Raw genomic sequence first — 13,019 nt, forward strand, 5'->3', positions numbered from 1 at the left:
CTCCTTGGTGTCCCCCTCCGGGAGCCCACAGGGAGGCGCCATTGAGGCTGCTCCTAGCATCTTCTGGTGAGAGCCCTGCACGGCCACCCCGCCGACGCCTGCACCTCTGGCTCTTTGTTCTTCCAAGATCCGAGGATCTTCAATCCTCTCCTTTCGCAGCTCGGAGTGGCGGGGAGGCGCCCCGGCCTCACCTCCCGCAGAGCAGGAAACAGGGGCAGGTTAACTCTTGCCCCCGCCCCCTCCCCGGGCTTGCACACCCTCTCCTCGGAGCTGAGCTCTTCAGTGGCACGGCCCTCAGCCCGCCCCTCCCAGAATCAGAATCTGCATTTTCACAAGACCCTGGGTAACTTGTTTGCACGGGAAGTCTGAGAAACACCGATAAGGAGGACTGAGAAGGGAGAACACAGATCCAGTTGAAGTCCCAGGATTAGTGGATAGGATGGAGGGAGGGAAGCTTCTAAGAGATGAGCACAGAGAATTTCTCAGAATCAATAAACAAAAAAACCTCACATTCAGGAATCCCAAGAAATCCCCAACTCGATCAAACAAAATCCATTTTAGACGCCGTCCAAGTAAAGCCGCGTGACACCTAAGACCAGAAGCGAATCTTCCGAGAGGAGAGAGAGAAGGAGTATTATAAAGGAGCAATTGTGGTGGCAAAAGAAAAGAAAACAACTGTCAACCTAAAATGCAACCTCCGGAGGATCTCCCAAGTTACAGACGTTTTCAGACAAACAACTGTGACCTCCTAAGGGACACCGGTCAGTAGAAGGAGAATGATCCCAGAAGGAAGGCTATAAATGCAAGAAAGAATGGTGAGCAAAAAAAATTACCATTTCTTTCCTTAACATAAGCACAAATCATAAAGAAAACATTGATATTTTTGACTACATTAAAATTTAAACATTTGGGTCAATGAAAACAAACTTTTTAAAATCAAAATCAATGCTATCTAATTGCTGGGATTAACATAACAGAGCTAAATGGGCACCGACAGCATACATAAGATTAGGATGTGGCTGAGGGGATTAAAACATCCTGTAGGTCATTGTATCGTTCAGGAGGAAGGCAAAGATATTGAATTAAGACTAAATGGGGCTTCCCTGGTGGCGCAGTGGTTGAGAGTCCGCCTGCTGATGCAGGGGACACGGGTTCGTGCCCCGGTCCGGGAAGATCCCACATGCCGCGGAGTGGCTGGGCCCGTGAGCCATGGCTGCTGAGCCTGCACGTCCGGAGCCTGTGCTCCGCAGCGGGAGAGGCCACAGCAGTGAGAGGCCCGCGTACCGCAAAAAAAAAAAAAAAAAAAAAAGACTAAATGTACGTGTTAAAATTTCAAAGTGGTGACTATCAGAAACACGTTCACTTTCATAACTTCCAAAAAGGTACGGAGGGGAAAGCGGGTGACAGGAAAAGATTAATCAGCACAAAAGGAAGGGAATGAAAAAAAGAAAAGAAACCCTTGAAGATCAGGACAATTAAAATAAGATGACAGAAATTCATCTACATCTGTGGGTAACTGTAATCAGAGCGGGAGAAACTTTCCAGTTAAAAAACAAAGGCTGTCAGAGGGTTTTTTAAGAAAAGCTAAACAAAAAGACAAGGAAACAGAAACAAAAAAATATATCAGTTTTTTTTTTTTCAAGAGACACACCTAAAGAATAAGGACCTGGAAAAATTAAAAGAACAGAAAATCTATTCGAGGAAAATACTAACCCAACGAAACAATACACCATTATTATTATTAGTGGGGAAAAAAAACTTTACAGGAAATTACTTAGTCATTACTTATTGATAAATGCTTCACTAGAAGATAAAACATTTAAGTTTGCACCTAAAACATAGCTTCAAACATATATAAAGGAAAAAATTAACAAACCATTAAGAGAATTTAACAGATGTTGCAGTGGAACCTTAACAGACCTCTTTCAATGAAGGCCAAGTAGACAAGTACAGAGATTCTGACAGTGCAACGTGAGCCTGAGTTAACCGACGTGCACCGAACACTCCCCCAGCACAGCCACTGAATTCATGAGAACGTTTGCACAGCTTGATCACACCCTAGACCGTAAAGAAGACTCAGCATCTTTCAAAAATCGGAATCAGATAGATGACTCTCTCCCCATAGAGCAATTAAATTGAAATCAATAATTAAAAGGTGAATTTAAAAAAAAAAAATCTTGTCGTTATTGAAAGTTAAAGAAGACCAGAAGACCACAGTGAATGGAGAGACACACGATCCTCCTGGAAACGACCCCAAAGATCTTTCCAGGTTGAGGTACAGATGCAGTACAATCGCACACAAAATCCCCGCAGGCTGTTTGGAATTTTACGTGAAAGAGGAAAAGCCAAGAATCACCAAGCTAGTCACGCAGACGACATCTGATAGGATAGTCCTTACAACGTAAACAAAAACCCACTCCTTGTGTACCAAGAACTTCAACACGAGAGAGAAAAATTTAGCACTTTTAGAAGAAAACAGTATCTTTCAGTTCACAGATCAGGGAAGGATTTCCTAAAGCAGAAGCACAAACCATAAAGAAAATAGTGATGAATTCAACTACATTAAAATCTTTAAATTCTGTTTCTCTCAAGGCTCCATAAGGAGAGTGGGGAAAGATCTTTTCAGCACATATAACTGGAATAGGATTAGTATCTGAAATACATACGTTTACGTGAATCAGCGAAAAACAACCCAAGAGAAAAATGGGCGAAAGACACAGGCATTTCACAGAAGGGGAAACGGGACTCGCAGACTAAACCACGAGGCGGCCCGTCCCTAGATGCGAACGCTGGTGCGTGGCATGTCCGTCTGCTGATGACTCGTGGAGCCGTGCGCTTATGAATCCTTCTGACTTGTCGAGTGTTTGTCTATGTTTTATGTTCTGACACAGAGTTCGGTGGAAAAGGCAGTTATGGAGAAATGTCTGTGACTGACGCCTGCCCGCTGGCTCCGCCCTCCACCCTCCCCTCCTATCTTCCCTCGCAGTGGTTTGTAGGCACTGGCCAGATTAGAAAGTCTGATTCTCGTTTTGTTTTGTTTTACGGCAGAAATATCTCGAAAAGTGGGAAGTCCCCTTAGCACTTAGTGCTGCACCCTCCTTTACAAATGTAGAAATGGAGGCAAAGTTAAGGCCAGAGCCTTAACAGACAGACAGATGCCAGCTGACACCCAGCCGCCCACCCACTCGAGGGACGGGTGCTCCTCCAGGCACCACCGTCCGGTCAGTCCTTCCCGAGATGTCACTTTATATTCGTGGGTGCCTGAGGGGGGATCTATTTGCTGGTGTGGCCACTGTTTCATACAGAGCAGCAGATCCACTGCAGTGGGACAGGTCAGGGCCTGAATCCCTGAGCTTCTGCATGCCAGACCCTGCAGGTGCAGCGGCGCCCACCGCGCGGGTTATCTGGCTGTGCCTGTGACATGCGTGGCCGGCGGGCTCACCCATTTAACTGAGAGCAGGTGATGGAGAGGCCAGAGGAGCGCCCGCGGGGCAGGGGCTCTGGGTGGCCAGGTGGGGACGCCCCGCGGGTTTGCGATGTTCACTCACCCCCAACTCACGTGGGCAGCACTTCAGCCTGCCCATCCCTCACGTGGCACCGGGCCTCGCACACAGGGGCACGAGGCCCACGGAGACCAGATGTGCCCATCTCTCCAAAGCTGATCAGTGTTGGAGGCGACTCCGACCAGTTCTCCCGCCCCCAGAGCCCCGCTCTCCCCTGCCATCTCGACCAACGCACAGCAGTGCACTCTTGGAGACTCGGGGACACATAGGAGAGGGCCCTGCCCTCATGGGGACCATGCCAGCCCGGCCGTCGGACACATAAGCATGTGACGGGGGTAACATCGCAGACCAGGAGCAGAGAGCAGCCTGGCCAAGGCCCCTTAAGCCCTTCAGGTGCCGCAGGGCCGCCCCTTGGGCTCCCCGCTGATCCCCGGCCCCGGGTGAAGGGCTGGAACCCCCAGGACGCCAGTCCCGCGCCAGGCGGCTCCTCTTGCACCAGTGTGGTGTCTGCACGAAATCCCAGTGACGATCAGAGCAGGTGGCCTGCCTGCCCTGGGCTGGGCTCTGGACAGCCAACTGGATGTTTGTTGTCTCCAGAGACAGGGTTTCCTCCTCCATCCTAGGAACTTGTGTTACCTCCTTGTGAGGAGACCTTAGACCCGGTTCCAGCGCTCCGTGTAGGTGGGCTCAGGGCGCAGACGCCGCCCGGTGTCCCCGTGATTGGGGGTGACGATGTGCTCAGGGGAGGCGGGGTTGCAGGACCCAGTCGGTGCCCCCCACACACACCCTCATGCCCCAACGCCCATGGGTCCTTGCCACATTTCTTATGGGCCCCTGGAAAGAGGAGCCGTTGCTAGGGTGCCCGAGCCGCGCAGCGGGGTCTCCCACCCTTCAGCGCCTTCCCTGCGGGGTCACCTCGCCCGTGGCATGGCAGGTACGGGTCCCGTCACACCTCTTGTCCCCTCACACCTCTTGTCCCCAAGACTTGGGTTGGTGTCCCCATAGCGGTGTTTCCCGGGTGTGCTCTTCTCAGGGGGCTTCTGTGCATGTCTGCTCAGGCCACGCTTAGCTCAGTGGTGTCAGTCACAGGGCAGACCTGCCGGGCAGCAGGTGTGCTGTCGGCCCCCAGCCCCCCCTCACCGGGGACTCTCAGAGCTGAATCTGACCTCAGGTCACCACGTCCCCGCCCCAGAGCTGCCAGGCATGACACCTGAATCTGGGATGAGGCCGGTTCTGTCCGAGCAGGCCCACCCCCAGAGTGGGGAGAGGCCTGGGGTGGGGGAGGGCTGCTTTTACGGTGGGCCTACCGCTTCCGGGGAGGGAGGGAGGGAAGAGGCAGCCCCACACTGGCAGATGCCACAGGAGCGGCCAGGAGACACCAAAGTTTGGCTGCAGCGACAACCCACCCGCATCCCAGCGGCAGCACAGCGGAGGTTCTACCGGGAAGGTGTGCCCGGAGGCCACAGGCTGGGCACGGCTCGGCCCCTGGACCCCGACCTGTGGAGGCAGGAGGAGGCCGGACTGGCCGGCCAGCGTGCCACCAGCCCTGTCCCCACGGCCGCACCTGCCGGACACGTGACGGGGTGGCAGGCTCTCGGGAGGAGCCCCCGTGGGGCAGCCGTGATCCCCCACGTACTGGGAAGGGGTGTTCGGCATTTGTTAGGAGAGCACGCCTGGCCCCTGGGAGGCCAGCAGCATACCCACTCCTCTGTCGCCCGAGGGCTCGCCCGTGAAGGCCATGGACGTGGAGATCCCAGCGCTTGTACCTGCCCCCACCCCCGACACGTTCTGCAGAATGGGACCCAAGTGGTGACTGGTCAGACCCTCGTCTAACCTGGGGGCGCCCTCCATGCTCCCTGGGTGCCCACACCTGCCAGCCGCAGGGGCTCTCTGGAGGCCCCATGCCGGCCTCCGGGCTCTGGAAGCATTCGGGCTGGGCTTCCTTTGTGAAGGTTGGGAGTTGAGTGCACGTCCTGGAATCTCCTGGCTGGAGATGTGGGCCGGGCCAGTGGGTGAGCCAGGGCTGAGGACATGCCCGGAAGTCTCCAAGGCCGGGGGTCCCAGCATTCAGACAGCCCCTATCTTCTGTTATTTGTAGTGTTTACTTAAGAAGTGAAGCTCAGATAAAATAACTAAAGAAACTGCATTTCAAAGCCCCCACCAATGTCTAGTGGCTGGGGGATGGGGGCCAAGGGGCAGGTGACAAGGGATGGGGCACGGGGGGGTGGGGGGAAGGGGCATAGGCACGGGACTCCCCACAGGGGCCCTGCACCCTCTTGGCGGCCCTTGCAGCTCCCTCGGTGGAGCCTTCCAGCACTGCTTCCTGTAATCCTGGAGGCCGCAGGGGGCGGGCCTGCAGGTGGCCCCTCCAAGTCGCCCCATGGGTAGAGCGAGGGCCTGCGGGGGAGGATGCCGGCCGTGGGGTGGGCCAGGCCCGGGGCCGACCCACCGATGTGAGTGGGTCCCGCGAGTGACAGCGTGACGTTGAGGCACTTGGGGCCCAGCGGGTCCTGCTCCGTGGCTCTAGACCCTCCCCGTGGAGCCCGGGGGCCCGCCTGGCCGGGGGCCGAGGGAGGGGAGGACTCAGTGTGCCTGCCAGCCGACCACGGCCCTTTGGTTATCCCAGGCCAAGTCCTTGCGTGCTGCTGCGTCTGCCATGTGTCGCATGGCCCCCTTTCTATCTATCTGTGCAGACTTCCGTTACGCGTTTTTAATTTGGTGTGACTTGTACTCGATGACAATAACCTTCTTAGCTCTCGTGTCCCTCCTACCCCAGCAGTTGACCAAGCTCCACCAGCTGGCCATGCAGCAAACCCCCTTTCCTCCCCTCGGACAGACCAACCCCGCTTTCCCCGGTACGTACCCAGCCGCCCTTTCTGACCTCCTCTCTTCTCACCTGGGGCCTTTCTCTTTCCGAGCGGTCTGTGTTCAGGGCAGTGAACGGAACAAGTACAGCTCTGGAGTGAGGGCCAGGGACACGGCGCTCTGCACGCTGCCGCGGGTGGGCGGGGGTATCTCTGTGCGTCTCCATGACGGGTCAGTCACCCTACAGCTGGCCTTCCTGAAGGAGACACCCCCCCCTCGAGGGTCCACCCTGCTCTCTGCTGCCCACCAGCCGTCGGGGAGGCCCTCCTGCAGGAGGTGGTGCACCCGCAGGGCGGCTCGCCTGGGATGGCGTCCCCGTAGCTCAGAGTGGCGCACCAGTCAGACTTTGAGCTTCCCTAGTTGAAGTGACCTTGCTTCTCTCCTTGAGGGCAAAACATTAAATCTGTTTCTTCTTTGCTCTCCAGGAGAAAAGCTGCCTTTACACTCCTCCGAAGAAGCTCAAAATCTGATGGGCCAGTCGTCAGGTAAAAGAAAACCACGCTAAAGGGAGAGCAAGCAGGCCAGGAAGGGACCTGGCGGGAGGAGGGGGCGAGGGGGCTGCTGGCCAAGCGCCTCGGGGAAGGGACACCGGCGCCACCCAGGGCCGGGGCCCAAGTGGCTGGCCCCAGGTCTGCACACGCGGCTCCCAGCTTCCGCCCCGTTCCTGCTGGGAGCGTGGTGGGTCGGCTCTGACTGGGCTCGGGGCACAGCTGCCCTGTCATCCAGAGGCCCCACCTGTGTGTCATTTATTCTCCCAGTGGCACAGCGTGTGGGGGTCTGGAGTGAAGGGCTGACCACGCTGTGTGCCTTCCAGAAGTGTGTTTCATGGGAGATGAGATCACTGTGGCCTGGATTTGCACTAAAACACTCTTCTCGGACAGGGCAGGGCAGGGCGTGGATCCACAGGTCCTGTCACCCAGGCTTGGAGCAGCGGGCGCGGCCCGCTGACAGGCCATTGGGGAGCAAAGCCCCTGCAGGCATGTGGCCCGGACCTGCCAGGTTCCCTGGGAGGGAGGCGGCCCCCACGCTCCCATCCCCACCCACACGGGCCTCGTGAAAGCCTGGATCAGAGCGGAAGTGCGAGTGCCGGCTAAAGGGGAAATGCGGGAGAGGCCTGTTTGCAGCGGTCATAGCTGTCACCCCCACTGGTGTGTTCCGGGCCTCAGGGTGCGTCCGCCCCTCACCCATCCCTCAGAACCACGTGGGCCCAGCTGAGACCACGGGGCTCAGAAGCGTCTCTCCAGCTGGGACCCCAGCTCTAATGCTTCATGCGCTCACTGTGGGCTTCTCAGCGCAGCCTTTAAGTTAATGCAGAATTGAATGAGTGAAAACTAGAGAAGAACATTTATAGAATGTTTCTGATTTTGGAACTGGATACCAACCTTTACAAAGTTATGTGTCTGGTGATAACACGTTTGGGTGTTTGTACAGTTTATAACGTGACTGCAGATAATTGCCCAGCCATCGTCTCCAGGAGACGACTTGGGGACTCCAAGCACCGAGCTTACCTGGAACACACGGCCCCCACCCCACCCCGACACGGCCCTCCCAGCACGGCCTCGGGGACGTGGGACCTGTGTTCACATGCCCCCGTGACGACCTCCCTCCCAAGGCCCTGTGGGACCCAGAGCGCTCACACACCACACTTGCACGCGCACGCGCACGCTCCCGCCACGGCCGCGGGTCAGGGAGGCCGGGCGGTGGTCGCGTCCTCACCCTGAAGGCCACGCCACACTGCTTCCCAGGCAGCTGGCCTTTGTGTTGGGGAAGCAGCGTTCGTGGCTCATGGGAAGCTCACCAGTGGGTGTGACTTCGGCCCCTTTTAAAAGAAGCCCCCTGATCAAACATCATAAGCTATAGGTGAACAGGTGTGACCCCCCAGCTGTGTCACCCAAACCAGGAGGCACCGCACGGGACTTGGGACCAAGGAGATCTCTTAAGTGACATTTTAAATGTCACTAAGGATTGAATGTTTATAGTTGGTTGGACAACTAAGTAACTGTATTGAAAATACCTTTATGAAAAGAGATAAAGAACAGAAACTCCAGGTTTAGCTGTGAAACAGAAAAATGATGGATGGTCTGGGATGAGTTAGTTCGTTCAGCATAGCTGAGCCCCGTGCTCCGCGGGCCCCAGAACAGGCCCAGTCTCACCGGGTCCCTGTGTCCTCGACACCGATGGCCACGGCACATCCGGTTCCGGGGACACACGTGCCATTGAGGAGGATGCCTGTGGGGCCGGGGGCCGGGCAGTCGCCTTTGTTGGGACCCCCTCGGGGCCTTGTGGGGATTAGCCTGAGGGGCAGGGGCCAGGGAGGGAGGAGCGTGGGGTGGGAAGAGGGCTCAGGTTCCGGAATATTCCGAAGGTGCGTGAGCCGGGTCTGCGATAGTGTGCCACGGGGAAGGTGGGTGGAGCTGGGGGCTCCGGGTCTGGGCTGAGCTGCGGGACCCACGACACTGGGACACGGGTCTGGGGCAGGAAGAGCGGGGTCTCGGCTGTGGGCTTTGAGTTTGAGACGCCTCCTGACGGGATGGAAGCGCCTCGTACACAGGAGTGTGTCTGCCCCAGTGTTCACCCGCGAGGGCAGACCCTGCGTCCCCTCTGGGCCCCTCACATCCCACCTGCGTTTTGTGATCACTGTTTCCAAAGTGAGTGTGGATCTTGTCCTTGAACCCTGAGAGGCTGGCTCTGACTTGGTGGGTGCTGAGCTGACATTTGTAAAGACAGAAGCTGGGCGTGTGATGAGCTGGGCCTGGGTCTCGGCCCAGGACGCCCTGTGGAAAGGCACGGCCTCCGCTGCCCGGCTCTCGGGCCTCCCTGCCCCCACCGGAAGCGCTGCCCGGGGGCGGGGTCCGCAGAGCGTGGGAGGGAACAGGGGCAGCGGAGGAGGCCTGCTGTCGGGTCTGGGGGCGGGAGGGTGGGCACCCAGGACTGGCGTGACCAGTGCGGCCCGTTCTCGGGGCGCCAGGCGGAGCCACCAGGGTGTCTGTGAAGGGCGTCTCGAGAGACTACACAACACAGCAGACAAGTGACATCATGTCGTGCCCAGAACGAAAAAGTGAACCTGCATCCTGCTGGGTTCCTCTTCCTTGTTTGAGAGACGCTGGGGTCAGGAGGGTGGTGGCAGCCTGGGACTGAGCGCTCACAGGCCGCGGCCCCCGGCTGTGCAGACCCTCCCCTGGGCAGCCCCCGGCCCTGCCTGCCTATCGGCCCAGCGGGGCCGAGCGCCGGGTGCAGCGCGAGCAGCCTTCTGCCCGCCTAACCGTCTCCCCTCACTGTGCCCAGGTCTGGACGCCAGCCCCCCCGCCAGCACTCACGAGCTCACCATTCCCAATGATGTGAGTATGCCGGGCCCCGCCCATCCTGAGCCCGTGTGTGCCCCTCCCCTCCCTGCCCTGGTTAAGCAGCTTAATGCCCATGGGGGTGGGTGATATCACCCCCAAGATACCAGCCAAGGAAGCAGCTGGTGGCGCTTCAGGGGTGACTCGGAATTCAGATGCCGGAGCTGCCTGGGGACCCCGGCTGCCCCCATTTGAAGGCCCTGCCTGGTTCAGGGTCAGCCCTGAGAGTAGGTGGCCCAGAAGTGCTCCATGGGCCCTCGGAGGGCCTCACACACTCGCCTCACACACTCAGTTATCTCCCAGCCACCCTCTGGATCCCTGGTTTATCCTAAGAATGTTGACTCCGATCCCCAAACCAAGACAACAGGGTGGGTGTGGGGCACGTTTCCTAGAGGGGTAGCCGCCTGAGGGCGGCATGGTGATGGCTGGGGACACGGCCTCTCCAGCTCCCGTGTCCACTCAAACATACATCCCTCCAGCCCGGGGGCGTGGCCTAGAGGGGCCAACATGGCCTCGGGCCCACGGAGGACGCTGGGCCAGGTGATGCGGCCGCATAGCCACTGTGTCTTGATTTGTCGGGACTTCTTGCGGTCGAGGCCAAGCAGAGGCCAGGCACCCGGGCTCCCGTCCTCCAGCTGGAGGGGCGTGGGCGTGCCTCTTCCCTCTGGAGCGTGTGACGTGCTGGGGGTGGGCGGGCCAAGGCAGTGCTTCCGGCAGCTTCCCCAGCGGCTCGGCAACGCACACGGGCTGCGGTGGATTCTCCTCTAAGAAGCTCCTCCGTCCTTTCTTCCAGCTAATAGGCTGCATAATTGGACGCCAGGGGACCAAAATCAATGAAATTCGACAGATGTCTGGAGCGCAGATCAAAATCGCCAATGCCACGGAGGGGTCGTCAGAGCGCCAGATCACCATCACGGGGACCCCGGCCAACATCAGCCTTGCCCAGTACCTCATCAACGCCAGGTGAGGCCGGCCAGCCTGCACGGGCCTGCACGGGGCTGCCTCCCGGGGCTTCTCTCTCCCGGCTGGGCGGGGCCGGAGGGGGGGTGTGGAGCGTGACGGGGAGAGTCTCCAGGTGGACGCGGGCCCACACGCTCCTCTGCACTCTCACACCTGACCTTTCACCTCCGGTGGTGCCCGCACGGCCCCAGACAAGTCGCCAGGCGGCAAACTGTGGGGAGCCCAGCGTCCACACGGACTCGGGGCGTCTGAAGCCAAGCCTCTGGGCCTCACTCGTCACAGCCACGGGGAGCTGTGAGGGCCAGCCTGCGCCCTGCCTGTCCCTGTGCAGTGGGAGGGTCTGGGCCCTGTGACGGCACCGCCGGCCTCGTAGCTGTGCTGCCAGCTCTGCACACCCGGGAGGTCCCTGGGGTTTGGAGCTGCAGGGGGGCTGCTTCACTGGCCTTTCCTGGGACCTCCGGCCTTCTGCCCACGGGGACAAGCTGGGGGTGGCCTGGCCAGCACCTGCCCCGTGCCCACCCCACGGTCTCTGCTCGGCAGAGGCCTGGGTCTGGGGTCATCGAAGGTGAGCATGAAAGGCTCTGTAGTTTCAGGGAACAGGTCACTGGGTTTCTCTGCTCTCACACATCTGTGGTTGGAAAGACCCCCCGACCCAGACACTTGGTGGGCGGCTGCCAGGGAACCGTGCAAGGGCCTGAGGTCACACGCTGGGGCACAGGGAGGTCCTGTGGCCGGAGAGCCAGGGCGGAGCTCCTGGGAATAGCGGACACCTCCCTCGGCCTCCCTGCTGAGGGCGACCACACCCAGGAAGCCTCCAGAGCCGCGGCACAAGGGCCCTGCGTCCCTCTCCCTGGCAGGGTCACTCCCACGCCCCTCCCGGCAGTGGCTGTAGAAACAGTTGTGGCAGCCTGGGCCTGTCCTGGTGGCTGTCGTCACGCCCCATGTGGTGACAGGTACATGGGCCCCTGTGGCGGGGAAGGAGGGCCCCGTGGCTCTGGTCCCCGGTCCTCAGCCAGTGGCCACTGCGCTGTGAACCAGGACCGTCCGTGGCAATGAAGAGGGAGGCGCACGCCTCTAAGGACTCCTCCGTCTGTGAGGACATGGTGACCTGTGCCCTGTGCCCTTGTCTCTTCCAGGCTGACGTCCGAGGTCACCGGGATGGGCGCGCTCTAACCCCGCCGGCGTCCCCACCACTCGCCTGTGCAGACCGCCCACCCCCTCGCAGATATAGAGGTTTCTTTACTACAGAAGGTGTCTGTGCCCTAGAGATGCACCCACAGCGCTCCATCTGTGTCTGTGAGCCCCCGGCTCCACCCCGACGCTGCTCCAACTTCACTTACGCCCGTCTCCTCACGCGTTGGCATGCCGTGTTCATTATTTTAAATGCTTTGGGGCCACTCCCATCTGTGACGTTTTAGAAACGTTGTTCCTTAGTGTCCGTGTAACTGTTGTTTTAAGACTTGGTTTGACATTTGGACGGCGCTTCCAGCAGCCGTCCCCTCCAAGCCCCAGGAGCTGTGGCCGCAGGGAGCTGCCCCTCCCCGGTCCCTCGGCCTCGGCTCCCGTGGCCACACGGGTCAGCGCCGGGCAGGGTGCACGTCTCCCTTTGTCCGAGGGTAGGAGAAAGGAAGGCTCGGGGTCCTGACCCGGGGTGCGGGGCGAAGCGGGGATGCTGGGCCCCGGGCGTCTTCGGGGCTGAGAGTGGGGACCGGCCGGAGGCGTCTCCGCACCGCGTCCCGGCTCAATAAACGTGTGCGCTGCCCCTCGGTTCTGGCCCCTCTCTGTGCCCCCCGCGCTCAGACGCCCCCCCCCACGCTCGTGCGGCCGCCTGCCGCCCAAGGAGCAGGTCCTTCTCACCGAAATCGCCCTCCCACCCTCTCCCACCTTTAAACAAGTCATTGTCTGACTTCCACGAGTCTTCTGGTTTTACTTTTGCAAAACTGCGTGGGGGGCAAACCCCAGCCCAGTGTCAGGAAGTAAGGCTGCTGCCCCGCCGCGCCCCGGGCACGGTGGCCCCTGCGCTTCCCCGCGGGAGCCCGCACGCACCCTCCTCCCGGCTCAGCTCGCCTGTGCTCACCTGAGGAGCCCGCTGCGCCCCTCTCGGCGCTGAGGCCTTGGAGGGCCCAGGCCCAGGGCAGACAGCTCTGCCTGCTCGCGTCAGAGGTGGGCTCACGGCCCCGAGCAGGTGGGCGGCCGGGAGGTGAGGCATTGCCCTCCCCGCATCGCTGGGAGTCCGCGTGGCCTGAGGGGCCTGCCCTGGTGCCCGCCCCTTGGCAGGAGCCCCTCCTTGTCTGCCCCGCTCCCCGGGCTCCGGCAAGGCCTCCAGTGCTCGGGCCGCCCTTGCACACTC

General features: G+C 59.6%; 1 protein-coding gene across 1 annotated transcript in view; it reads left to right on the forward strand.

Annotated features, from left to right (window-relative positions):
* PCBP3 (poly(rC) binding protein 3) overlaps nucleotides 1-12,458 on the forward strand; it is a 57,749-nt gene extending 45,291 nt beyond the window's left edge. The window contains exons 11-15 of the mRNA XM_060149478.1: nucleotides 6,280-6,358; nucleotides 6,794-6,853; nucleotides 9,654-9,706; nucleotides 10,503-10,672; nucleotides 11,806-12,458. Of these exons, the coding sequence (XP_060005461.1) occupies nucleotides 6,280-6,358; nucleotides 6,794-6,853; nucleotides 9,654-9,706; nucleotides 10,503-10,672; nucleotides 11,806-11,842 (399 nt within the window). The 3' untranslated portion in view covers nucleotides 11,843-12,458. The remainder of the gene's footprint in view (nucleotides 1-6,279; nucleotides 6,359-6,793; nucleotides 6,854-9,653; nucleotides 9,707-10,502; nucleotides 10,673-11,805) is intronic.
* Nucleotides 12,459-13,019: the final 561 nt, after the last annotated feature.

The sequence above is a fragment of the Lagenorhynchus albirostris genome, chromosome 5, assembly GCF_949774975.1.
Source record: "Lagenorhynchus albirostris chromosome 5, mLagAlb1.1, whole genome shotgun sequence".
Taxonomy (NCBI): domain Eukaryota; kingdom Metazoa; phylum Chordata; class Mammalia; order Artiodactyla; family Delphinidae; genus Lagenorhynchus; species Lagenorhynchus albirostris.